Genomic DNA, 25,534 nt, shown 5'->3' on the forward strand with positions numbered 1-25,534 from the left:
AGAGAGAGAGAGAGAGAGAGAGAGAGAGAGAGAGGGGAGAGCGGGGTGAGGGGGGAAAGGCAAGTTTGTGAGAGATACCATGAAGGCGACATACAGACTGGCCAGGGCGTAGTCTGCTGGGGAGGGGGAGAATGGCACGAAAGCTCATGGACATTGGGGGTCAGGACAACATGGGCCGAGAGAGGTGATGATGGAGCGCCAAGAGCGGGAAGGGAAGCAGACGAAGGAGGTATGGCAGAGTTCGACGTGAGGCAGGGGACGACGAGTCAAGGTGAAGAAGTGAAGGCAGCGGATGGGACAAACATACGTCTCCGGCGGCAGTGATCGCACACGGTTCTCTTTGGCTGCTGCGTCTTCCTCGTTTTTCCGGGCGAAGAGGACTCATCGTGAGGGTCGACAGAATTGGCCCTGGAAAAGGCAGCGTCGGCCGAGTCGCTGCTCGTCGTTGTCGTCGTCGTCGCCGTCGTCGCTACATTTCTCGGTGTATCCTGTGCGTCGTCCATCGCGGAGCATGACGCAGGGATGAGGAATGGACAGGCAATCTGAGACGGACGACAGGAACTGCGGACTTTGACTTTCGCGGTGTACGGCCCTATGTGATCGACCTGGGCCTCTCGTTGCGATGGGATGGATAGGTAGGGGGGGGGGTTCGTAGGTGGATTGATGGGGAAGGACGAGGTAGGTATCAGCGAGGAATTGGGCGATGTGATTATGGGGGAAGGTCGACAGTGGAGTTGGCCCCTCTTTCCGTGCGCGCCTGCTGTAGCTGCTGTAGCTGCTGTTGCTGTTGTACTGGACCCAGGTCGTCAGGTCATCCACGAGGACGGCCAACGGCAAACTGGACTATGTACTGTCAATGTACTGTCAAGGCGACCTGATTCAGACCTTGCCCGCCGTCTGTTCGTCTCGTCGCCTCTTCATCAGCTCAAACGAAAAAAGTGCGGGGAAGAGTCTGAGATGTGATTCGCAAACACATGCCGTTGAATGCGGGGGAGGCCAATCAGCGCTGCCTCACGACGTCTTGGCTCGCGTCCGCCGATCACGGTACTTGTCTCTCTGGCTGTGTGTGTTGGCTGTTTGCTGGGGGATTGTGGTCTGCTGACTTGGGGAGGGGGAGGGCCTGGGACCAGGTATCTGCTGACTTGGGGGTGGCCTGGGACCAGGTATCCGCAAGCCAATGCAGCATGTGGGCCAGAGGCTCAACTCGGCTCCCCAATGCCAGGCTTGCCAGGGACCTTGCCGCGTTTGGGTGGACTATTTCCAGGGCTCATGTCATGCTAGCTTCGCGTGCGAGACGTTGTTGCGAGATCGGCCCAGAGGAGATGCGAGGCCGAGTTCGTTTGTGACGTTCTTTTGGGCGCTGACGATGTGGCTGCGGTTTTCAAACATCAATTGCTTCGCGACCAAGAATGACATGCCGAACCTGTGTCAATGTCACGTCATGCACGTCAACAGCCACATCGTGACACCTTCCATTTCGAACCCAAACCGTAACGCCGATGCTAGCCAGAAGCCCCCCCCCCTCTTGCAAGCTTGGTACTGTCTACCTCGTACAGCAACAGCAACGACAATGAACAATCACCAGTCTCCGTAAAACTGCTCTTCGCTGCCCGCAACGTCCTCTTCGTCGGCGTCGGGCCCCTTCTTGCCGGCCGCCTTGGCTTTCGCTCGCGCCTTGGCCTTGGCATCATCTTCGTCATCGTCAACGTAGCCACGCAGCTCCCTGGCCTCGCCTGGCGCCTCCACCACCTCGAGCTTCCAGCCCTTGTCGCCCGCGAGCTTCTCAATCTCCTGCCGCATGTCCTCCACCGTCTCGGGGCTGAGGTCCAGCTCCTCGAGCTCCTCGTCCGAGAGGATCCAGAGCTCGCCGCCCTCGGCCTTGTGCTTTCGTGATGCGATCGTCTCCGTTTCGTACGCTTCGGCCTCGTCTGCCGCCGCCCCTGGAGTCTTTGGCTTGCCCGCCTGCGCTTTGTTGGGCAGAAAATTATGCGGCGGCTTCAACACCGCCGGCGGCTTGCCCTCCTCGTCCGCCTCGCTGAGCACCTTGCGCCCGCCGACGAGGACCCCGCCGACCGTGATGGGCTCCTGCTTACGGAACGACTCCGAGTCCAGATCCGGCCGCGCGTTCTCCACAAAGCGCGCGTCGCCGCTGCCGCCGCCGCGGCGCTCGCCGTGAACCATGGACGCCTCGGCCTCGAGCGTCTTGCGCCGATGCCACGCGGCGCTGGCCTCGGGGTCGCTCGTGTCGAGGATGAGGCGGCAGCTGATGGGGTTGGCGCTCGTCTGCTTCGGCGGCAAAAAGGCCACGTCGTTGCAGAGGCGGGGCGTGTTGACGACCATGAGGTAGGCGCACGTCGTGACCTCCTTGATCCAGCCGATGCGGTCGCTCTTGAGGCCCGGCATGCAGTGGTATTGAATCTCGATCGTGCGCTCGCGGCCCGTCAGGTCGCAGATGGTGCCGCGGTCGAGACGCTGCACGAGGTAGCGCTGATCGCCTTTCACCTGCAGGTCCGTCGTCGTCGTCGTCGCCGCCGCCGCCGCCTTCTCGTTCGTCGAGCCGTGTCCCGCGGGCTCGTCGGCATCCTTGGGGCCGCGTCCGAGGACGAACTCGAGCGTGTTGGGGTCGCGCAGCGGGGGCTCGCCGTTGGGCATCAGCGGCAGCGCGTGGAACTGCAAAATCTCGCGGTTGTAGCAGAAGCGGTAGCTCCACCAGCCGGACATGTAGTAGAGACACGTGCCGTCGAGCTCGTTGATGAGGTCCCAGCCGGCAGCCGAGGCCCTCGCGAGCTCGCGTGCCTCTTCCTGCTTCGCCAGGTCGTTGGCCGTCTTATTCTCGGGGCCCGCGGGTTCGAGGATCGGTATGGAGCACAGGTACTTCGACGGCGCCATGTGCATGAGCTCATACGTCTCCTGCACATCGTCGCTTTTCGGTCCTTCGTCGTCCCTTGCTTCTTGCACCTGTTGAGCGAGATCGGACTGGGAGGAGAATTCGGCCGCGTAGGTCGAGTGGGGATTCGCGTGATGCAACAGCGCATCGGCTTCCTTTTGAGAAATGAAGCTTTCGGAAAAGACGACTTCGTACTGTGGATAGGCGACGAGGTCATCGTGGATGCTGAAGCCAGCTTGGCGAGCTCCGGAGAGCTGGACAGTTGCCAGCAGGATGAATTGGAGACGGCGCATGGTGCCGGGTAGGTTTTCCTCGAGCTCACATAAAGACACAGGCAACGAATGATGCTCTCCCCACTTGCTTCTGCGGTGTGAGGGCAGCTTCGGGAGCTATTGCCAGAGCTATTGCCAGCGTGCGAGTTTCCCAAGTGGGTAGGTCCATCATCGACCAAGTGTCATCATGACTCTGCCGGTAATCAGCCGAGACGTCCAAGGGCGGGGATCGTCTGATTAGATAAGCGTTCCAGCAAGCTGGCCAATCACCAGGGATCAGGCCAAACTCCACATAGGTGGGCAAAACATCACGAAGTCAGGGTTCGTGCCATCAAGAAACTGTTCCCTCTGCATTGATTGAAGGATGTATGTGTACTGTACAGGATGCCTACTCATCTCCACCTGACTAGTCAATGGCGGGTCTCATCCTCCTTCCAATTGTAGCTGGTGCCGGGCCGGCCATAACTGGGGTGGCCTCTGCCCTTCCTCTCCATGACGGCGAGCCCTTCACCTGGCTGTGAATCCACCACCGTCATGCCCATCAACTTCTCATAAAAGGGGACCGATCGCGCCCAATCACCGGTGAAGAGCAGGCTTTTCCGGAGGTCGGGCATGGCCTCAACCACCTCTTGGACGCAGTTGACGAGCCATGTGCCGAGACCCTTGCCCTGCTGTGCTGGGTCAACCCATACATCTGTAATGTACAGGAACGTGACAAAGTCTGTGATGCATCGCGCGAAACCGACAAGGTTCGTGTTGGCAGGATCGTCCGAATCATCCATCGGCTCTACTATTTCCTTTTCCTCGTAGAGGCCAAAGCAGAGCGAATTGTCGATTGCTTCCTGCATGGCGGTTGGTGAGAGAGCCTTGGCCCAGTAGAAATCCGCCGAGCCAAATATCTCCATGACTTTGGGGATCGGCAGGAGACCCGCGTCAGTTGACACAAGAAAGCCATTCTTTCTCCAGCATTTTGATCGTAGATTGGCTTTTGCTGTCATGGTTGGGTGCAGGCGCAGACGTACGCGTCGTCACAATACGGCAAGGTGAGGTTGTTGGGCACACGAGGTCCAACTGAATTCCCGAAGACTTCGATCAATTCGGGCTTCCTGTTCCTGCACTCTACAATGACTCACTGGGCCTTGTCGTGGTGAATGGGGTTTGGCGCCTTCGTCGGGCAAAACTGATCCCTCATTTTGGTCCCGATCTGTACCTCAGGCCAACTCGGGCACACAAGCAGGCGACGTGCCTTGGTTCAGTGTGCCTTGTTCAAACGACACCATCGCCCTTCTTTTGGCTGAAGACTCCAGCAATGGCGGGTCGCATCAGGCTCGAAGGCATCTGTCGAAGGGATCACGGCCACCTGCAAGAACAGCCCAACGACCAAAAGACGGCGAGGCAAAGATACACGGCCAGGGACGGCAAAACCCGGCGGCCCCTCCGCCGGGAAAAGGGCAATGGAGGCCCAGATAGTCCTTTACATTGAGGGCGTCCCTTACTTCATGAGCTGAGCGCGGTCCTCCTCCAAGGTCGTACGACTTGGGTCGTCGGCCAAGGCTGGTCGTGGTCGCGTGTCAAGCATCTGCCGTGCCGCCATCGCGTGTTCAGGGATTGAGAGTGATGCCCGCCCAGGCGTCCTGACCACCGACGACAGACCACTGATCAGGAGATGACCGACATGCTAGAGGGCGGACAGCCCAGCCTTGAAGGCGTCTCGCCCGTGGTCAGACTCGGTGAGATCTGATCGTGATCCGTGCTGCGGGCCGGACTGTCGCGCCCATTTGCTGCGGGAGATGAGCGTTGCAACCCGCCCATGGACAAATAAGATGAATTGAGCTCACTAGCTGCTTTGCCTTTGCCCGTCCCTCTGTGATGCCTCTCCTCGTGTCGCCCGGGACAGACCCGCAGTTCCGATGACGATCAAGCGGCTCGATATGCACATCGCAGAAAGCGGCGGGCTCAGGGAGACGACCAAGCGAGCGGACCAGCAGTATGTCTTTCCCCAATCCAAGCCGCGCATGCCGCGCCGCGCCGCCCAATCCGCAGCAACCCTTCAGCGCTCACGGGGCCTTCCCTGTGTACCGTGCCGGCAGTGGACAGCCTATTATTATGGCGATGCGGGGCGGCCGCCTCACTTTTCTCGGGGGATGCCACGACTGCAGATCGGCCAATGGCCAGTACGAATAGACAGAGGAACGAGGCATGGGGCCTGCCACGGGTCGCCGAGGTGCTTCAGTGGATTGTCTGGCTTCTCTCGACAGCCAGCCAGATCAGACCCGACATGCAGTGGCGCGATGGCTTCTGAAGCGATTCCTGCGGCCGGCGGGCGTGCTGACGGCCGACTCTGATGACTTGAAGGAAGTTGGGGGGTGGGACAGCAGCTGGCGCATGGTCATCATGCAGGTGCATGCGTCGCCTCGCTCGTCGCATCTACAGTACGGTGGAAGCAGAAGTCGTTGAACGTCAGACGAATTAGGTTGATCATGGCTGCGCTGAAGCACATGTCACGTCGCCGTGCCGCCTGGCGCCGGGGCAGTTGGTGATAGGGCCGCGGAAAGAAGCCATCGTTGCCGTGATGCTTCCCCGGCACCCTGACACCTCAGCTGGCTGGCTAGTCTATCCGTCTTTCGCCCAGCGCATGCTCTGCCTTGATTGTTCGGGCTCGCTCTCGGGGAAGAAGAAGGAAGGAGGGAAGAAGGCATCTCAATAGCAGGCGCCCCAGTGCGCACGCCATGTCTCGCGGCTTAAACCTCTTGGACTCTGGCCAGACCAGGGGATCGTCATGACGAAGATGTCACGTTCCGCGACCGGGGGGTGCAGCTCATGTTGGTGATTCGGTGTGATGATGGGCGTGATGACATGGCCCTTGCTCCTTCGCAACCGTCATTCCCGTTTCTTTTCTCATGTTGACCAGCCTTTTTCTGAGTGGGCAGCCGTCGCTATTCCTGTACGGCCCCCCCGAACCAAAACGCCGGGGCTGCCCCTCCCGATTGTTTCAACCGCTCGGCGGACTCAGAATCGTATGCTGCGTAATGCCCGACATCATCCTTCTCTCCCCGGTCAACCCCGACCCTGGCAATGCTGCGACTTGCCAGAAGAAAAGAATGTCTCTCCAAATCATGTCCGAGACGAGGCTCGGGAACGTGCATGGCGGAAAGCAAGCGGGATGGGTCTACGGGGTCGGACTGGCATACCCTGTGACCGGAGGTATTATGCCGTCATTGCTGGTTCGTCACCGCTCTCGGATTTGGGAGACGGCGAACAAATCGACAGTCGCGATCGCGAGCCACCCGTGGCCAGGATGGGCAGTCGACACTATTGAGCGGTCAGCGTGGTATTCCTAGTCGGAACTGGTGGAATTACGTTAGGGTTGACGTCTCGAGTCAGGCTCAGGCTCTTCGTCAAAATGGGCTGGCCTGTGGAATGGAAATCGCGGGTGGGCTGGGTCTACTACAGGGGCCTCGATCTTGGTTCAGATGTGGGTGGGGAGGGGAGACAGAGAGAGAGAGAGAGAGAGAGAGGTGGGCACCAGAGACGGTGAGCTTTGCATTCCAGTGGCCACGGCGCTGTAGTCGGGCGCTGCGATCTACTTTGGTAACTGCCTTGTCTGTCGGACCCCTGCGAGCCAGTCAGCCATCTCGGCACGCTAGCAACGTGTTGCACCCACTGACGAGCGATCAACAAGCAGGTGAAGCCAATCGACGAGCTCCCACGTCCCCGCGACTTCCACTGAGAAGGTGGCGGCGTTCCCACCCCTGACAACTCTTTCTCAATGCACTTCTTCTACTCTTACACACAGGCACTCATTACAGTGTCCAGCGGGAGCGAAAGAGGTGGACGCAGCAGCAGCGGCAGCAGCAGCCACCCTGCCGCATCGCCGCATTGCAACTGCCTCGTCTCCCCCTGCTCCTGCCTCTCTTGCTATCCTCGCCGCCCGTGTGTCCAGCCCAGCCATTTCTGGGCGGTTTGTCCATGTCTCAAGTGTTCTGTCGTTTCGCCCAGGTGTTGTGCACTACCTATCGTCACCTCTCCTCCTTCTTGCTTGCATCCTTCCTTCACACACGCACACACACACACCCCGCCCTCTTCCTCCTCCTCCACCAACCAACCCAAACTGCCAACCCAGCCAACATTGGCCCCGAAAGGAGACAATCACAAAGTTTACCGGCACGTCGCGAACCACGGGCCGCACACCTCAGAATCCCGCAGACAGCGCATCTCGCATCCATCCTCACCCACGCCCTCCCATCCTTGTTCCCTACCCTACCTACGGTACACACCATCTTCCCATCCATCGCTAGCGTCCTGTCTCCGTCCCACCGACATTACATGTGCTGGGTGGGGATACGCAAAGCCTCACTTCCTTCACTGGACACGCCCATCGCTCAGCTCACCCTCGCCTTTATTATACCCACACGTCAACCCCTCGTCGACCGCCTCCCTCTCTCTTTTCTTGTGATCGTCTTCTTTTTGACTCGAAACCCCAACCGTCCTCTGAGCTTCTGCGCCCTTGTCCCCTGACATTGTTTCTCGAGACAGAAGAGCGAGAGAACCCAAGCGGAACAAAAAGACGAAGATCAGATCAGATCAGTACTCGATCCAGCTCTGACGTCGAGGCCGCTCCTCTGCAGCATCCCCCCCACTACTTCCATCAGCCAGCCCACGCTTGCTCACAACGCACCACCAAGACGGGGCTGCTCGTAGTTACAGTTACACCCATCCGTCCACCAACAACAAGCCTGATCGTTGTTCGTCGACAGCTTCACTGTGCTTTCGTTGTGATGAACAACATGAACCAACAGTTCAACAACGTCGACGAACTGCAACGTCAACTGCAAGAACGTGAACGAGAAGTCCACGCGCTCAAGGCCCAGCTTCACCTGGCATCCCAGACTCACCCCCAGTCTTCGTTTGCCAGCCAGCAGCCGCACTATCCTGTTGAGCACAGTGATTTCCCTGTAGACTTTGTCAACGTCCCGAGAAACGTGCCCGCGCAACAATATGCCGTTCGCTCCGTGGGTAAAGTCCAGCGCAGCAAGTCCACCATGGGACATGCGCCGTCCTCCATGTCGTCAGGCCGTCCGATGGTATGTCACCCCGTACCCCTCTCGGCCCTTGGGAGACGCCCATACTCACTCACCCATTTCAGGACCAGAGCAGCGAACGTCAGCACCCCGTGAAGCGCCCCAGAGTCATGTCGCAACAGTACACACCATCGCCTTCCATGACCACCGGCATGTCACGAAGCGGCTCCAGCCAGTCGTCGCGAAATGTGCCATTTATCGCAGCCGGGCCCATCGCTCCTCTCCAGAGCTCCAATACAGCCCACGCGCCGCCCAGCGGTTTCACCCAGGCCCGAGACGGCTCCTCTGGCAACTACGGCTTTGCCACGTCCCTCCAGCGGTCAAACACAACCCAGCGCCGCTCATTTCTGCAGAGCGTCGAGGAGCACGGCTCTCTTGATGGTGTCGGCATTCACCCATTGGCTTATCTGGAAGCACACGAGACCACCGACGCCGTAGCATCTTCAAATCCAAGACCCCCGCCTGCACAAAACTACGCTCTATCACACAGCAATCGCGGCTCGGGCTCTAGCCTCATGATGTCGGCTTGCCCGTCCATGACGTCGGGGCCATCTGCCGCAGAATCAGCAGCGTTGACCCGGGACAACAGCTCCTTCGACAGTGCTCTCGTCGGCGCGTTTGATATGGCCAGGCTCGACTCGACGCACTCCCAACAGACTGACTTATCTCTGGAGCAGGAGTTCTACGTCTCGTTCCAGGATGACACTTGCGAAAAGAGTGGCGAACCGATGTCCTACCTAGGCGACGGCTTCCTTGACCCCTTGTCCCAAGATTATTCCACCTCTGCCCACAGTGAGCAGTTCCTGTCTCAGGAGTCTATTGGCATGGAGCGATCCAACAGCTCCACCTCCACACAGTCCAGCGTGGAGCGCCGTGCACGCGAAGCCCGCCGACGCCACAACCAGAATGCCACGAGGCTGCTCGCAGCAAAACCCGAAGCTGTCATCAAGAGTTCTCCGGCACAGGCCTCCAAAAAGGATGGCAAGGTGGCCATGACAAAGAGCGGCCCGTACACCAGGCCGAAGCACCCCAAGGTCAAGTGCACCATGTGCGACGATAACCCGCAGGGCTTCCGAGGCGAGCACGAGCTGAAGCGCCATGTTGAAGCGAAGCATGCCGGCGTTGTCAGGAAGTTCATTTGCCGAGATCCCGCCCTCTCTGGCATGCCCACCGCTGTTCAAGCCCTTCACCCCCTCAGCAAGTGCAAGCAATGCAAGGCCAAGAAGCAATACGGTGCTTACTATAACGCAGCGGCACACTTGCGTCGGACGCACTTCAAGCCCAAGGTTGCCCGGGGCAAGAAGGCGCGCGGTGACGACGAGGAGAAGCGTGGTGGCAAGGGCGGCGGTGACTGGCCACCGATGAACGAGCTGAAGGCCTGGTTCGAAGAAGTGTATGTGCACAGCAGCGAAACCAACGATGCGGACGAGGAGGAGGACGACAATGAAGCAGCCAACACGGCCATGACGGCGATGGATATGACGTTCCCAGTCATCGGCAACAAGCTGTCCCAGGAGCCGGACTTTCCCGGGTACAGCATAGGTCCCGAGCTGTCACTCGACACAATGTCTCCTGACCAGCCCGCACTCATGTCGGCGGCCACCTTTGAGTTTTCTCCCTATGCCACGTTGTCGCCGGTGGGCATGATGCCATCCGATGCTACCTTCTCGGCTATGAACGCTTTAACGTCGGCGAATTGCGGTAATCAACTGTCGCAAGGATTCATGGTTGACGAATACGCGCCCTTCCCATTTGACATGTCTGGAGCAGTCTGATGCCCTTGTCAACAACTCGGGTATTGGGTGCTGGACGCAGCCATGTGCGCGTTTTTTTTGACACAATACACTGTCGTTACACACGCCCTGATGAAAGATACAAGAGGAAAACTCTGAAGCAAAAGAAACAAAAAACAAAAACAAAAACAAAAACAGAACGAGCAAACGAGTAACGGCCACTGCGACAACGGGCGGCTTCACGATATTGCCCTGCCGCCAACCAATTTACTTCCAGGTCGTTTCCATTGAAACGGCCTTAATTCTTGGAACCCTTTTTTTTCTTTTTTTCAAAGTCTGTTTGTTTTCCTTAAAAGACGGTACGGAATACGTTCGGGCCCAGTGGGATGTGGTAACAGCATTCCATGCTCTTCAGGAGCCCATGCCTCGACTGGTGTCAGTCAGGCTACCCATGATCCATTTGTACATAGACGGTCTTGAGCACAACGTTTGAAGGACATCCGATGAGGACAGGATCGGCGCCCAGAACCCTAGCAGGGCAGGCAGGTACGGGCAAAAGGAGGCCTGCGCACGGCCTGGTGTGCGAATTCTAGCGAGGCGTTGGGAATCATTTGTTTTTGGAGCGGGACAAGAAGTGTGTAACTTGGTATGGGAACCGGGCAAATGGGTGTTGACTTGGGTTGCTTCGGCTCTGCAGAGGAGCACTGGATAGGGTGTGGTGGCGGTGTACCAATGAAGCCGCAAGGCCGCAATGCAGCTTGGCCAAGCTCGATGAAGATGGAAATTTGATCTGCCTTGATGCATTTCCCACTATGTGTCACGCAACTCGCATGCGACATGATTTGTGATGTCTTGATTGATGTTGGGCCTGGCCCCTATTCTGGCTTGATGCTGGGCGTAGGTTTGGCGCACAGCGAAGCGAAGTGGGGTTCCTGCGCAGGGATCTCGACCTCATGCGACCTCGCCTCATCGAAACGGCTTCGACCACGCACGCATCACACAAGACACGCATTGGCACCAGAACAACACAGCATAATGGCAACCCCACGGCGAGCCCCGGACACACCACCGCCCGCGCCCACGCACATCCCACACACACACGCCACCCCCCCGCGCTCTCGCCCCCACGGCGCCACCACCGGCAGCAGCAGCAGCAGCTTCGCCCTGCCCCCGCCAGCCTACAGCTCCCTCGCCGAGCTCTCGCTCGCGGCCTCGGCCCTGCTGCCGCGCCGTCTCACACCCTCCGGCGCCGTCATGCCGCCCGCGCTGCGCCGCGTCTGCCGCCGCCCCCACGGCCGCCAGGTCTGGGCCGCCCTCTTCGCCGACGGCCTCGCGCCCGCCGCGGCGCGCTTCGCCGTCGCCATCCTGACGAACCACGTGCGCCGCATGCTGCTCCCCTGGCTCGGCGCCTGGGTGTGCGCGACGCCGCTGGCCCATCTCAAGATGGCCATCGGCAGCCCGCATCTGTTCCTCGACGCGCAGCTGCTGCTGGCGTCGGCGCCGGCGTCGGCGCCGGCTGCTGCGTTCGGGGGTGTCGCGTGGACGGTGGCGCAAAAGGCGGTTGTCGACCTCCTCGGCGGCGCCGCGGCGCGGACGGTCGTGGGCGCCGACGCGCACGAGGCGTCCAGGACGGCGCGGGACGGTCCGAGACGGCGGCGCGTCGTCGTCGAGGTTGCCGCGGTTGGCGTTCTGGTCTGGGCGCTCGCGGCGGCTGAATATGTCCAGGCGAGGACGTGCCACGCCGTTGCGGTTGTGATGGCCGTGGGGAAGCTCGTCGGCGGTCCGTCGGAGGTGCATCGCGTGGTCTTGGGGGAGGTCCTGGCGAGGCGGTGGGTTGGCGTGCCTCTGTGCGCGTGGTGGGTGGTGTACTATCTCGGGTTCGCGGTTGGGCCCGTGGTCTGGGCCGCGTGTGTGAGCGCGGCGAGGGGACGGCCGGGCATGCTCGCGTTGGTTTGGGCTACGGCGTATGTGACGTACGTTGTCACGAGGTGGTCGAATAAGTATTACATCGTGTTGGAGCTCTGGGGGTTTGTGCTGGTGGTGGGATGGGTGGTGATCGCCTTGCTTGTCTTGGCTGGGAGGGCCGCCTTCGACATGTTGGACAAGCTTCGCAAAGACAAAGGTGGACAAAAGGTGTCACAGGAGACATCACAAGGTGCCGATCAACCAGCAGCAGCAGCAAGGATCACACAGCGGGCCAAATCGAGGAGGACACATAGCTAACTCGGCCTCCGTCCACCTCAACGCCCCCCTCTCGCGCGCCCTTCTACGCACGTGCACAGCTACCTGGCCTTGGACCCCTCGAGCACCCCCGGTTTCCTCGCGCTAATGGCCACATAATGACAGTGCTCCCCCGCCGCATACCCCAGAACACCAGCCAGCGTGTTGGCGAAATACTTCTCGAGCCTCAACACCCTGACGATCAAGTACGGCACGATGGCCAGCAGGTAAAACAGGCGCAGCATGGGCCGCACGTTCTCGCTATAGTCCCGCTCGACGATATCCTCAAAGCCGGCCTCCTCGAGCAGCGCCCGGAAGTAGCCTGGCCGCGCCGCCTGATACGTAGGCATGGCCGCCAGCTCGTTGACCCTGCGCATATCGGCGGCCATCCAACCGCCGGCCGTAGCGGCAGCGTCGAGGTCATGGTCGTACTCGAAGAGGACGACGCGGCCGCCGGGCCGCAGCGCGGCGCGGAAGCCCGCGAGCACGGCGGCCGGGTCGGTGGCGTGGACGAGCGTCTCCATGGTGTAGACGCCGTCGAGCGAGGCGTCGGCGATGGCGGGCTTGAGGTGGTGGTAGTCCATCTTGCGCACGGTGACGGTGCCGGGGGCGAGGGGCGCCGCGCGCACGTTGCGCCGCGCCTTGGCGACGTGGTGGTCGACTATGTCGATGGCCTGGACGCGCAGGCCGCCGCGCAGCGCCATGTGCAGCGCGACGTGGCCGACGCCGCAGCCGGCGTCGAGGACGGTGGCGCCGCGAGGCAGCGCGAGGGCCTCGAGCAGCTTGTCCTCCATGCGGCGGAGGGGCGGGCCGAGGGGGAAGGGGAAGTATGTGTCGTGGTCCCAGTAGGCGAAGTGGCGCGTGCCGCCGAGGAGCAGACGGTAGCCGATGCGTGATTCGAAGGATTGGTAGTAGCTCTGGATGGCAGGATTATCGTTGATGATAGGCTCCGGGGAGCTTTCTTTCGGAGGGGATCTCAGGGATGGCCTCGTCGTTGTTGAGGCCGGTGATACGGAGGAGGGAGCCATGGTGATGGTGGTCTGCCGGCCGCCGGAAGCGTCGGCAAGAGGAGACTCAGCTCAGCGAGGTCGACTAGAAAGAGCAAGCGGCGGTTGGAAGGACCCTTTGATGCTTCCAGAGCTTCAGTTGACGCCGAACGATGGCGCAATGACGAGATTGCAAGCTACAAGACAAAAGCAGAGGTTAGGAACACGCGTCGTGAGCTTCAAGATGCCGTAAGCTCTTGGCTGCTGTGGTGGGGCAGCCGTGTCTCATCGTAGCTGCCTCCAGCTCCGAGCTCCCCTCACCACGTGACGTCACCCTGTCTGTGTCTCTGTCTGTCTGTCTCTCTCTCTCTGTCACCGCGCCTCCGAGTCGCATGGGACCAACGCCATTGCTGGGCACCAATCTCCTGTCAAGCATCGCCCGCTGATGACAACGGCCAACGCTTCCCTGTACGTGCATCATCCCGGTGAAGGTCTTCGTTCTAAAAATCTATCTATCTATCTATCCTTTTCCTGTACAAAATAATACTTTTGACCAGTCCTTCCTAGCCACCCAAACTCCAGCCTGTCTAGTAAATCCCGAATCCATTCCTCGCAGATATCGTGTCCTCAGTGATTGTCCCTCGGGATGGGCTGCGTCTGGGCGATTCGTTGAAACTTGATCGACTCTTTCATCACCATGCCCTCGCTCAGACCACCGACCTCTCGGCGGAAGATGTCCTGCCAGGGCGTCTGGCTTGGCGGACCATGATAACCGCCCTTGGCCTCGTGCGCCGCGCGCCGCGCCTTCAGCTCGTCATCGGAGATGAGCATATCAACTCGACGCTTGTTGAGGTCGACACGCAGCCTGTCGCCATCCTGGAGGAGTGCCAGATTGCCGCCATCAGCCGCCTCGGGTGTCGCGTTGAGGATCGACGGCGAGCCCGAGGTACCGGACTGTCGTCCGTCGCCGATGCATGGCAGGTCCTGGATGCCCTGCTTTAGCAACCTCGGCGGCGCATGCATGTTGACAACCTCGGCCGCGCCAGGGTATCCTTTAGGTCCGACGTAGCGCATAACAAGGATGGTTCGTTTGTCAATATCGGCAATGTCGATGCGCGTCTCGTAGTCCTCGGGTCCGTCAAAGACGGCCACCTTGCTCTCGAATGCGTTGGGGTCGTTGGGGTCTTCGAGGAACTCCTTGCGGAACCCGGCCGAGATGACTGATGTCTTCATAATGGCAGAGTCGAAGAGATTGCCAGTGAGGTGCAGGAACCCGGCGTTCTTCTTCATCGGTGCGTCAAACGCCTTGATCGTCGCCCTGTCCCACGAGGGGCCGTGAGCCGCAACATTGTCGCCAATGGTCCGGCCGTTGCATGTCAGCGCTCCAGGGTGTGGCAGCCTGCCAGCGCCCACGAGCTCGGCCAGCACGGCTGGCAGGCCACCAGCTCGGTAGTACTCCTCGCACAGCATCTCGCCCGCCGGCTGAACATTCACGAGAAGCGGGAGCTCGTAGCCGATGCGGTCCCAGTCGTCGAGGTGCAGCGGCACGCCCATGTGCTTGGCAACGGCGTTGAGATGGATGGGCGCGTTGGTGCTGCCGCCAATGGCCGTATTGGCGGCAATGGCATTCTCAAAGGCCTCGCGCGTCATAATGTCGGACGGGCGTCGGTCGGCCTCAACCATCTCGACAATCTGCAAGCCTGTACGGTAAGCTGCCTGCGACCGATCGCGATACACGGCGGGGATAGTGGCACTGCCGGGCAGGGCCATGCCGAGGGCCTCGGCGAGAGCGTTCATGGTCGACGCCGTGCCCATGGTGTTGCAGTGACCTGGCGACGGTGAGCCAGCGCACACCATGTCGAGGTAGCCGTCTGCATCGAGCTTGCCAGCGCCGTAGAGGTCACGCGCTTTCCACATGATGGTGCCTGTGCCGATCTTTTCAGATTGGAGGTTGCCATTGAGCCTGGGAACGGGTTAGGCACGCGGTTGGTTTACATAGGCAGGGCAGGGGGGGGGGGGGGCGCACATTGGTCCTACGTTGAGGCAGATGGCGGGGAGATTGACAGTCGCAGCAGCCATGAGCATTGCCTGGCACCATCGTTAGTTCAGCCCGAGTGATGCATCGTGGGTTCCGGATTGGCAATCCTCCATCACGTACAGGTGTGGTCTTGTCACAGCCAGTCGTCAAACTAACAAAAGTCAGCCGCCAGGAGTCCCCGCGCGCGTCGTCTCGTCGGGCCAGGGCAGAGCTCACACTACACCGTCCAGTGGATAGCCGTGCAGAATTTCGACGAGGCCCAGGTACAGCAGGTTGCGGTCGAGGGTGGCCGTCGGCCGTCGCAGCGTCTCCTGGATGGGGTGCGTGGGGAATTCGAGCGGGATGCCGCCAGCGCTGATGATGCCGTCCCTGACTCGCTTGGCGAGCTGCAAGTGATGGCGGTTGCAGGGCGAGAGGTCGGAGCCGGACTGGGCGATGCCGATGATGGGCTTTCCGCTCTTGAGCTCCTCTGTCGTCAGTCCGTAGTTGAGCTGCCTGTCCATGTAGGCCTGCAGGCGGTCAGTGTCACAATGGCCAAGGATAGCGTGTGGCCGATGATGGCAGCCACGGCCGGCGAGAGAGGGCGGGCAAGTACCAGGCTGATTCCGCGGTCATCGGTGCGGTTGAACCACTGAGACGAGCGGAAGGGCTTCTTGCCACGGCGCTGCGCTGGCGTCTTGGACGAGATGAGGGCCTCGAGCTCTTTGGACCGCAGGCGCAGCTTTTCGAGCTCAGCCGTGTAGTCTTCGATATCAGCAAGGGGCTTGTCATCGCACTGCTGCGTGCAGCCGTTGCACGGTGTCTCGCAGGCCATGACGACGAGGATGGGGTGGGTGATGGTTGAAGATTTTTTTTTTCTTCCTGTTGTTGCTTCCTTTTTTGGTTCCGCGAGATCCGTTGACGAGAGGAGCTTGAGAGCTCGGTGAAGAGGGTGGGAGGACCCAAATGGTGGTGGGTGCGTTGAAGTGTATTTTGAAGGCAAAGGCAGGTCGGTTGGGTCGTTCACCTTCCTCTTCCTTCCTTGGGGTAAGTAAGGTACGGCGGGTGGTGAGTCGAGGGCGCCTTCCCGGGTCGAGCCGCGCGCCGAACTCGGGACGTGGCCGGGCAAACGGGCGTCGTTCACCAGAAAACGAGACACCGCTCCTTCTCTTCTGCGGCGGTGCTGCTGGGCTCCTACAGTTCCTCCTTCTTCTTGTCCTCCTCCTCCTTCTCCTCCTTCTTCTCCTCCTTCTTCTCCTCCTTCTCCTCCTTTCCCCCTGTGCCGCCTTCCCCCTTCTTTTCTGCCCCTTCCATGTCGCAAAAGTCGCGTCATAGCCCATGGGGCCCCATTGAAACGGCCGTACGAGGGACGAGGCCCCATACGGCCTATCGTGGCCTAGCACCGACGTACCTACCTACCTAAGGTAGGTAAGTGGTACCTCAGAGTCGAGGCCTCACAGGTACGTGCTGGGGCCTGCGATGCTGAGCGCGATACTTACCAATCCCTCTCCACAAGTGCCCTTTACCTCTCCGAAGCGAAGCAAGGCACTCTCACCTCTCACCTCTGACCTCTGACCTCTGGCCCAGGCTCAGACTCAGGTTCGGCTTCGGCACTACAGGCAGTCGTACCGCCTACACGTGTACGAGCCTGAGTGAATGAGGAGAGTCCAGTGGACCGGGGGAGCCACAATCTCCACATTCATGATGGATCCTGAATATGAATGAAGGGCCGAGCTTTGGCTGTACATAGTAGGTACTTGGGTGGCACCAAGCCAAGGGTCATGTCCGCCGAGCGAGTACCATGCAGAACCTTGCTGCCGGGGGAGGAAGGGGGGGGGGGGGGGGGGGGGCCACAGCACGCGCTGCAGGTCGCGATAGTGGCGTTCCACAGGCGACTGCTGCGACTTTCGTCTTTCGTCTTTCGTCCATTTTGTTTGTCTCCGTTCCTCCTTCACTCCATCGCAATGAGGCGTCAACGGAACGTCACCTCCCATGGTTTCCCAAGCCGGGCACGCGCGCACGCCATCTTCTGCCAAACGCTGGCGTCCTTGGGGGGGGGTCTTTGCAAGTACTGGTGCTCTGACTCATGGCGTGCACAGGCAAAAGGCGGGGAGCGATAGGGAGCAAGAGGAGGAGGGGTGGAAGACACAGCCCATTTCCAGAAGACGGTGAACAACCACACATTCTCGACATTTTGCCATCGAGAGCCTTATTGTTTTTTTTTCTTCTCCCTCCTCCTTTGCAGCCCATCCCGTCCCCCCGGTCTGCCATGCCATGCAGCGAGCGTGGGCCCCCTCTGCCCTTCTCTACCCCTGCCGAAGAGCCCACTGCCGAATCGCCAATGGGGCGCCTTCCGAGGGTCCTACTCCGTTGTAATCAATGGCGGCATGGTGTGGCCCTGATGGCCTGGCATGCGATGTGCGCACCTCTGATGCAACCCTCTCGCCACGTCCTGTACCTTGGATTGGTTGGTCCAGTTGGCTTCATGGCACATGTTAATCTTTTTTTTTTTTTTTTTTTTTTCCTTGATTGTCGGTCTGCCTTCTTTATGTCGTCTTGCCCGCCTTCAGCTGATGGACCGGGGATCGACACGACCATCAAGGTCTTGGTTCGGCGGTTGATCTTCTTTTCTCGTTGAACCCTGACGCCTACGATAGCGATAGTCCGCCACTGGTAGAATGCAAATTACCCTTCTCTCTCTCACTCACTCTCTCTCTCTCTCTCTCTCTCTCTCTCGCACACACAGCCAAATGATGGCTCGGAATGACAGGTCAGGTAGCATCAGCCTTACCCAGAGTGCCCAATACGTCTGATTGATTAAAACCACATGCCCGCACCAGGCATCCTCTCGCCGATCCGGCCGCCGACCTGGCCCTGGCGGCTGTCACTGTTGGTGGCGTATCTGCTTTGGGGAGGGTAGGGGGTTGCACACAGCCTGCGGACGTGTTGATACCGAAAAGTCGGAAAGGTTCTAGCCACCCGGACCCCGAGAGAGCCCCCTCGGACCGCCCCCTGTCCTGTTGATTGGTTGGGGCCAAGAGATGCATGCATGGACTGGGAACGTCGTCTTCCGAATGATGCAATATCCTCTAGTCATCTACGCATGACAGTATATGGTTTTCGGGGGGGTGGTGTTTACGATGGCACTTGGGGGAAGACTACAGCGAGGCGATAGTGTATTCATGCTGTATACTACAAGTCTGGTGCTCGTGACAAGAGGTAACACCAGGCGTCTTTGCAATATCGACGAGACTGGCAGGGAGTCGTCAAATCGATCACATCTCAGGTTGCACTGGCTTTTGATTGATTGGCCATGCCGTGAGCTATCGAGCATCGTTCAACGCCGGGACCAGGTCAAGCTAGAGAAAGTGCTCACTGCAGTATACTAGGTGGAAAAGTCATTATGAGGGGTGTAGCGCCTTCTACTTGAAAGCTGTACTACACCAGACATGTGTGTGACCAACCCAAGACCCCTAACATTGACTCTTCCACTGGGAACTCCATCTTTGATAGCTCGGGACCAAAATCATGCGGTTTGATGTGCACGATGTTTTTGCTGTGAAGAAAAAAGCCTTTGTTTTGGTTAATTGTCAAGTCATGTCTCAATCTTGCGAACCGACAGAGGCCTTGTCACAAATAAATCACCAACTTCAAACTTTCCCTGGGACGATGATACTGTTCTCTCTAGTGTCTCCCACGAGAAGAGATCTGCTTTTCTTTGCGCACCATGCCTCCCTGCTTAGGTGAGTAGTTGACGAGAACAAGTATTTGTACACCTATTCAACGCTGGACTGTGGACAATTCATTCCCTTTCAATGCCATTGGGATTTCTGTTCGTCAAAACTAGGGCTTCCAGAAAGAAAACCACCGGCCGGCCTCTCTCAAACCAAAGCGCGGTTGCTGGAACAGGTACCCAGACTTGGAGCGTCGCGAATGCATGCCTTAGCATTCAGTTCTCTTACAATGTGAAGGAGGTACTCCTTATGTAATCCTCCCTCTGTCGAAAATGATGAATCGGACAGTCCTCACGGCGAGCCGGCGTCCGCATCGCTTCTGAATTGTCGTAGGCCTCGATAACGCCAATTCGAGACGTATGTTTCAAAAGCCTGCTCTCCGTGTTTACCATTCGATGTGGCGTACACACCGAGCACGAGGCCTTGATCCGTTAGCACAGCAGCGCAAGAGACCAGGTAAGTGTCCGTGGCGGGCATTGCGGAACGTACCAGAGTAATAGGGCACCAGATCCCTCCCCCGACAGTGTCCAAATACACGCAGCTCGCTCTCCCCGCCAGCGCTGACGACGCCCCCCGAAAACGCATAGTGCGTACTGTTCACGGCTTCGATCTGCAGCCTCGCTTTGCTGCCGACCCACTCGTGCGGGATGGGAAACACCTCTGGTGGCACATGAGTGCGTCCTCGGTACGGCGTCTCCGAGTGGCCCCGAAAACGCAGGTGCGGCCGAAGGTCACGGCTCCCGTTTGACGTGAGCATGACGATGCCGAGATCAAAGTGCTGCGCCTGGTCTTGCATGGCCGAAACGCCCACCTCCATCTCCTCCTTCGTCAGGGAAGCAGTCCAGTCGACGTCAATGCTAAACGTGAAAAGCGAATGCGCCATCCTTCGACCGACGAAAGTCTGGCCGCGACCGAGGGCAAAGTCGGCGTCAAAGGCCGTCAGGTTCAGGACCGAGGACCTCAGGGCGAGGGTGTTCCAATGGCCCGCAGGCGAGACGGCATAGTTTCTCGTCTTGGGGAGCCGCCAGTGAACAAAGTGAAGGGGCAGGCTGCTCCCCGGCGGAAACGTCACGTCGTCGTCGGCATCGCTCAGCTGGCCCTCGCCCTGCGCCGGGATGCTCTCCGGCGGCAGAGGCCACCCCGAGACGTTCCCCGTCACGGGCGTGAAGACGGGAAACTCCCCGTCTTGCCACGTCACGGGCGTCAGAACGGTTTCGCGCCCCATGGGCAGGTTCCCGAAATAAGGGCCCGGCGCCTCGCCGTAGGAGCCGCCTGCACGCACCGCCAGCGCCGCCGCCCACCACTGCCCCTCGGCGTCTTGGAAGAGATCCGCGTGGCCCACGGCCTGGAAGTATGAGCTTGTGTCGTTGGCGGCTGTGAGGAGGGGGTTCCCCGGGGCCGGGTCGTACGGTCCCTCGAGTTGCCGGGAGCGTGCCATCGTGACCATGTGGTTCTCGCGCGTGCCGCCCTCGGCAAGGAGAAGGTAATACCACCCGTCGCGCTTCCAAATGTGGGGGGCTTCAGGTGAGGCGCCGCCGGTGCCGTTCCAGGGCATGATGATGGAGCCAATTTCGCCCGTTTCAAAGTCCAGGGGCGCATGCATGATGCCGGGATAGTAAGCTGCCGTGTGGGCGCCGGACACGTACGTCTTGCCGTCGTCATCCCAGAAGGGGGATGGATCGAAGCCGGGGAAGCTGAAGTGGACGGGATCGGACCAGGCGTCCGAGGAGTAAGGGTCTGTGGTGGTCACGAGGAAATTGTCCCAGCGGGAGTCGTTGACGCGGGGGAGCTGCTGGTTCACGAGGGTCGTCATGAGGTAGAAGATGCCCTCGTGAAAACGCAACGTCGGCGCATAGATGCCGCTCGTGGCCTTGGGCAGGAAAGCCATGCCGGGTAGTTGGTCTGGGCGACTGAAGCCGTTGGACACATGCTTCCAATGGACGAGATCATGGCTGGCGTGGATGGGAAGACCTGGAAAGACGAGGAAGCTTGACGTAGCGCAGAAAAATGTGTTATTAAACTCGGGCACAAAGACACAGCTGGGATCGGGGTTGAAGCCGCTAATGATGGGGTTCTGAAATGTTGAGTTCGAGGTAGACGAGTCCTGGGCCGCGATGCCTGTGAGGCAAGCCAGGATAGGGGCCGCATGCACTGTAATCTTCATCTTGGACATGGGCAGCATCTGCTCAATTTCTATATGCTTGTGGTGTACACGACATATATCAGTAAATTTTACTGTATTTTACTTTCATCAAACTCCGCTCGACTACCCCAATCGCACGTCAAACTGACTTCCAGTCGGATCCGAGGCCTCTCCACACGGGACCAGCGGGCGAGCAATGATCGCCACTTTTCCGGCCCTTGCGCACCTCATGCCTCCCCGCGGAGGTATAACGTTTTAGCCTGAACAGCAACTACCGATCTATTCCTGCCTTTTGATCTGGCGCCATGCGGGGAAGGAGACGTTTAGGGCTGATGCGGCGGAAATCCATCCCAGGTTTGCTCACAACAAGCGGCGCGCCAGCGGTGTTGGCCAAGTTGCTGATCTGCTTTTCCGATGGTGCATATATACGTCATCTCAACCTATCAGTCGACGCCCACTCTTTCGGTGCTCCTAAAACTTCAATGAACCGAGGTGTCACGGTGTATCAGCCTCTGTGGAGCTTCGATGCGCAGAGAACGCCGTCTAGTGAATTCTAGTCTTGATCTTGTACAGCACGAAAAAGTCTAGAAGAACTTCCAGATCGAATCAGGTCCCTTGGTACTCTTGAATGCGCTGTACCTCTTACAGGCAAAATACAGCACAAATAACACGGCCACCCAGTTAGCGAAGAACACCCACACATTGTCGATTCCCTTCCCAGGCCCCTCCCCCATTGGGTCCTTGAAGTCCGTCTCGTGCCCGAAGAACGCCACGAGGATGCCTCCGAAGGCGAAGAGCAGGAACATGTGCGCCACGTAGAAGAACAGGGCTGACGTGCCAAAGACGAGCAGGACCCTGAAATAGCGCGTCGCGAAAGACGTGGGAACTGCCGTGAAGATGGCGAGGAGGAGGAACGTGCCGGCGAGGGTGAAGGCAAAGAAGGCGACGTCGGGCGGATACTTGACGACATAGAAGAAGGAGGCCACGGAGACCAGGTACGGGTTCGTTTGCGGGTGCGCAAGCTGGTCACTCGTCTGGAGGCAGTTCTCGGACAGGTTGCCAAAGCGCAGGACGCGCGTGAGGACGAAGAGGACGGAGAAGGCCAGGGCGGCGGCGAGGTTGGCGCAGGCGACGGTCGTGGCTGACCAGGAGCGGCGCAGGATCAGGCGGCCGTAGAGGACGCCGAGGATGGCAAAGGAGATCCAAGCGAGGGGCGGGAAGCCGGAGACGATACCGGGGAACCGCATGGTCATGACTTGGTAGAACCAGAAGCGGAGGAAGAGGCTGCCCTTAGGCTCAGGGGCGCCTTCGGCAAGGCAGTAGCCGTGAGTTGGAGACATCCACATGTTCCACCAGATAGTGACAGTTGTCAGAACCAGAAGGACCATGTTGTGAAACATCCACGAAATGCTCTCGGCGCGGGATGAGGGCTTCTCAGAGAACCTCGCGTCGCGGTTGTTGACGAGAAGAGGTGCCTCGGCTTCTTCGTTCGGAATCCAGCGGGATAGGACAGTTGCAAGAGCTAGTTCAGTATACGAGAGTCCAACCCACAGCACGCCGACCAGAAAATAATCCACGGCCAGCGCGATCAGGATAATGTTGAAAACCCACACGGCGCCCCTCGTGATGATGCCCCCCATGGCCATTGATACGAGCGTCAAAACGACGGCCCTGACAAGGAAATGCCGAACCATTCGGCTGGCAGACCATCCGAGCTTCGTCCTCGACCGGCCAAAGTACACGATGCCCATGCCCAGCAAGAAAGTGAACCCAGGCGCGCAGAAATGGGCGAGGGTGCGCATGGCGTAGGCGATGCGATAGTTCCACTGATGCACGACGGCACCATCCTCCTCGGTCACGCGACCGGTGCCGTGCTGCCAGGCGCCCAGGGCCATGGTGTTGTGGTCGATGGCCATGAAGGCCATGAGAAGGCCTCGCACGAGATCGGGCGCAATGGCGCGCGCCGAGGCTGTCGCGGGTGGCAGCTTGAAGCTGAGGCTGCGCTGTACGGAGCCGTACGAGCGCCTTTCAATGTCACTGAGGGCGCGGCGCGCGGGGCTTTCGTATGACGAGGTTGTGATTTCGCTCGCGTCATCATTGTCGCCAATGTCTTCGAAGGCTGTTTCCTGGGGGTGATCATCAGGGTGGAGCGGCGCCGAAGAAGCTGTCGAGGCCATCTTGATAACCTGAAGGCTTACGGCCAGAGCCAAAATGCCTGAAATGGCTCGAAAATAGCACAAGTTGATGAGTGACAGACGAGTGAGAAGAAGTGAAGAAACCGTTGGGAGAGGGTTGAATTCTGAGGACGCCAAGCTCAGCATCTCACCTCAGCCTAGAAACGAGTTCGGAGCGAGCGGAGCCTTCAAGTGGCGCTACTAGCCAATTGATCCGATTCGGTCCATGTTGCCATCGTTGTTGTGCATCTGTCAGAGGGTGGGTGGAGGATGACGCAGCTCTATTTTTGCCTTGTTAGTCGTTTATGGTTAGTCTACCTGGCGGATCTTCTGACGCTGAATCAGAATGAGAATGCTCTAGAGATTGGAGTCGAGATGAACGTACATGGCGCCATTGCGAGATGCGAGTCGTTTACCGTTGAAACCCTCTGCTGCAATTGAGCCTGGTCGCGACTTAGGCAAGGTCGTTGAGCTGGCTCTTCTGGCTTGCCTCAAAGTCGAAGCCAAGCTCGGCTAAGGTCTTGATCTCATGCCGTCGCTCGCCCTGTAGTCTTGAGGCCACCTTGATCAGCGGCACCCTCTCCCTTGTCCACCTCTTCTCTGGGCCCCAATATGGCGGCAGCTTTCCCTTGCCGTCGTTCTCCAGCCCTTTGACCGTCGCCGCCGACAGCGACTGCTCGTGCAGCTTGTTCAGGTAGTCCACATCCTTGGGAAACAACATGGTGTGAATCGCCTTGCCGCCACCACCCGCCTCCGCCAGCGCTTCTGCCTCCCACTCTCTCATATCCTCGGTGGGCGGCACAGCCAGGCGTCCCGCCCAGAGCCGCGCAACCCACGCCGTCTGCGCCTCGGCGATGGGAAACGGCACGATGCGCTGCGGGATGCCGACGAACGCCAGTGTCGGATCGTCAATGTAGAGCACGTGCTCATACAGGTTTCGCGCATACGACCCGTCAGTGATGACCGGCGGCGACAGCGCCCGCAGGAAGGGGAAGCTGTAGAAGTAGCCCGTGCAGAAGACGACCGAGTCGATGTCGTGCTCGACCTCGCCATTGGTGAAGCGGACGCTGCGCGTCTCGGGCACAAACTCGGTAATCTCGGGCACGAGCTTGAGGATGGCGCCCTCGGCCTCGTCCTCGGCCGTCTTGAGCTCCGTCTTGACGGACACGAGCACGGGGTGCTGGCAGACGGTCGCAATCTGGGCGCTGAGGTCGATGCCAGAGGCTGAGTTGCCGACAATGACGACTTTCTGGGGGGCGTCAGTACTGATTCCTCAGAACACAAAAGGGCCAGCGGTGGAGGGCACACACCTTGCCCTCAAACTGGAGCTGGTTTCGGTAAAACTTGGAGTGGGAAATGGCGCCGGGATGGGCGGCGTTGTACTCTGCCAAGCCCTTGATCTCCGGGATAAAGGGATCGTTATAGTGGCCGCTCGCGACCATGACGGCGTCGAATTCGAAGCGCTTGACCTCCTCGGTCTTGAGGTCGAGCGTCTCGACCTCCCAGGCAGTGGCACCGTCCTTGTCCGTCTTGGAGACGCCGAGTATCTGGGTCGACAGAGACAGGTGCGGCGTCAGGCCCTTGCCATACTCTTCGAGATAGCGCTTGACGACGGCATGCTCGGGAAAGAGGGACGAGCCTTGGGCGAATTCCAGGTCGGTGTAATTCATAAGAGAATGGGGGATGTTTGTCTCGAGGAAGTCGTAGACCGGCGAGACGAATTGAGGGCTCGCACTGTCATCCGTCCTGATGGCCGTATCTGGCCGTTTGGAAGGGGACGTCCGGGGAGCCGTGAAATCATTATCAATGACAGACAGAGGACTATACGTCCACGTGCCGCCAATTGTATCCCTCTGATCGAATATGCGGACCTCAGAGAATTTCTTCTCAGCGAGGAGGTACTTTGCAGCTGCCAGGCCGCTGGCGCCCGCTCCAATGACGGCGACGCGGCTCACAGCCAGCGTATTCTCGAGCCGATGGGGTGACATGGTGGTGTGAAATGAGGAAGCCGCTCGAGCCGCTGTCCAACTCGAGAGAGGAGCTCGTCTTGGGATTGATATACTATCCCAGATGATGCGGGATTTACGTAGCACAAGCCTCATATGTCGTCATTGAAGAAATCGTCAAGAGAGTGAAAGGCAGAGCAAATAAAAAAAATCATGAGTGGTCGTAAGATGATGAGCCAGACGATGGTTCCAATGGCGAGAGACTCCCAGATGATCAAGGTGCCAGACGAGTCGTGAAGCTCATCGTTCGGGGTGGGGGGGGGGGGGGCGACGAGTCGGGT

The 25,534-nt window shown here is 59.3% G+C and overlaps 10 protein-coding genes across 10 annotated transcripts; 2 read left to right on the top strand and 8 right to left on the bottom strand.

Annotated features, from left to right (window-relative positions):
- Nucleotides 1-307: 307 nt before the first annotated feature.
- On the bottom strand, nucleotides 308-503 carry D7B24_004202 (uncharacterized protein; the record flags this gene model as incomplete). Its single annotated transcript, XM_028638375.1, has 1 exon — nucleotides 308-503. A coding segment is annotated over one exon (196 nt), but the record flags the coding sequence as incomplete, so codon positions are not given.
- Nucleotides 504-1,578: 1,075 nt separating this feature from the next.
- Nucleotides 1,579-3,180, bottom strand: YOS9 (Protein OS-9; the record flags this gene model as incomplete). Its single annotated transcript, XM_028638376.1, has 1 exon — nucleotides 1,579-3,180. One exon carries the CDS (start codon nucleotides 3,178-3,180, stop codon nucleotides 1,579-1,581), a length of 1,602 nt encoding a protein of 533 aa, XP_028490345.1.
- Nucleotides 3,181-3,569: 389 nt separating this feature from the next.
- D7B24_004204 (uncharacterized protein) lies at nucleotides 3,570-4,157 on the bottom strand (the record flags this gene model as incomplete). The annotated part of the gene is made up of 1 exon (XM_028638377.1): nucleotides 3,570-4,157. The coding sequence occupies one exon, from the start codon at nucleotides 4,155-4,157 to the stop codon at nucleotides 3,570-3,572; it is 588 nt and encodes a 195-aa protein (XP_028490346.1).
- Nucleotides 4,158-7,937: 3,780 nt separating this feature from the next.
- D7B24_004205 (uncharacterized protein) lies at nucleotides 7,938-10,015 on the top strand (the record flags this gene model as incomplete). Its single annotated transcript, XM_028638378.1, has 2 exons — nucleotides 7,938-8,243; nucleotides 8,306-10,015. The coding sequence occupies 2 exons, from the start codon at nucleotides 7,938-7,940 to the stop codon at nucleotides 10,013-10,015; spliced, it is 2,016 nt and encodes a 671-aa protein (XP_028490347.1).
- Nucleotides 10,016-11,008: 993 nt separating this feature from the next.
- Nucleotides 11,009-12,192, top strand: D7B24_004206 (uncharacterized protein; the record flags this gene model as incomplete). Its single annotated transcript, XM_028638379.1, has 2 exons — nucleotides 11,009-11,829; nucleotides 12,144-12,192. The coding sequence occupies 2 exons, from the start codon at nucleotides 11,009-11,011 to the stop codon at nucleotides 12,190-12,192; spliced, it is 870 nt and encodes a 289-aa protein (XP_028490348.1).
- A 63-nt stretch (nucleotides 12,193-12,255) lies between these two features.
- D7B24_004207 (uncharacterized protein) lies at nucleotides 12,256-13,221 on the bottom strand (the record flags this gene model as incomplete). The annotated part of the gene is made up of 1 exon (XM_028638380.1): nucleotides 12,256-13,221. One exon carries the CDS (start codon nucleotides 13,219-13,221, stop codon nucleotides 12,256-12,258), a length of 966 nt encoding a protein of 321 aa, XP_028490349.1.
- Nucleotides 13,222-13,806: 585 nt separating this feature from the next.
- D7B24_004208 (uncharacterized protein) lies at nucleotides 13,807-16,031 on the bottom strand (the record flags this gene model as incomplete). The annotated part of the gene is made up of 5 exons (XM_028638381.1): nucleotides 13,807-15,142; nucleotides 15,206-15,267; nucleotides 15,338-15,368; nucleotides 15,434-15,726; nucleotides 15,813-16,031. 5 exons carry the CDS (start codon nucleotides 16,029-16,031, stop codon nucleotides 13,807-13,809), a joined length of 1,941 nt encoding a protein of 646 aa, XP_028490350.1.
- A 3,190-nt stretch (nucleotides 16,032-19,221) lies between these two features.
- D7B24_004209 (uncharacterized protein) lies at nucleotides 19,222-21,112 on the bottom strand (the record flags this gene model as incomplete). The annotated part of the gene is made up of 2 exons (XM_028638382.1): nucleotides 19,222-19,352; nucleotides 19,420-21,112. The coding sequence occupies 2 exons, from the start codon at nucleotides 21,110-21,112 to the stop codon at nucleotides 19,222-19,224; spliced, it is 1,824 nt and encodes a 607-aa protein (XP_028490351.1).
- A 545-nt stretch (nucleotides 21,113-21,657) lies between these two features.
- On the bottom strand, nucleotides 21,658-23,250 carry D7B24_004210 (uncharacterized protein; the record flags this gene model as incomplete). The annotated part of the gene is made up of 1 exon (XM_028638383.1): nucleotides 21,658-23,250. The coding sequence occupies one exon, from the start codon at nucleotides 23,248-23,250 to the stop codon at nucleotides 21,658-21,660; it is 1,593 nt and encodes a 530-aa protein (XP_028490352.1).
- Nucleotides 23,251-23,701: 451 nt separating this feature from the next.
- On the bottom strand, nucleotides 23,702-25,235 carry FMO1 (monooxygenase; the record flags this gene model as incomplete). The annotated part of the gene is made up of 2 exons (XM_028638384.1): nucleotides 23,702-24,496; nucleotides 24,558-25,235. 2 exons carry the CDS (start codon nucleotides 25,233-25,235, stop codon nucleotides 23,702-23,704), a joined length of 1,473 nt encoding a protein of 490 aa, XP_028490353.1.
- Between the last annotated feature and the right edge of the window lie 299 nt (nucleotides 25,236-25,534).

The sequence above is a fragment of the Verticillium nonalfalfae genome (assembly GCF_003724135.2).
Source record: "Verticillium nonalfalfae strain VnAa140/NRRL 66861 chromosome Unknown scaffold_231, whole genome shotgun sequence".
In the NCBI taxonomy this organism is placed as follows: Eukaryota; Fungi; Ascomycota; class Sordariomycetes; order Glomerellales; family Plectosphaerellaceae; genus Verticillium; species Verticillium nonalfalfae.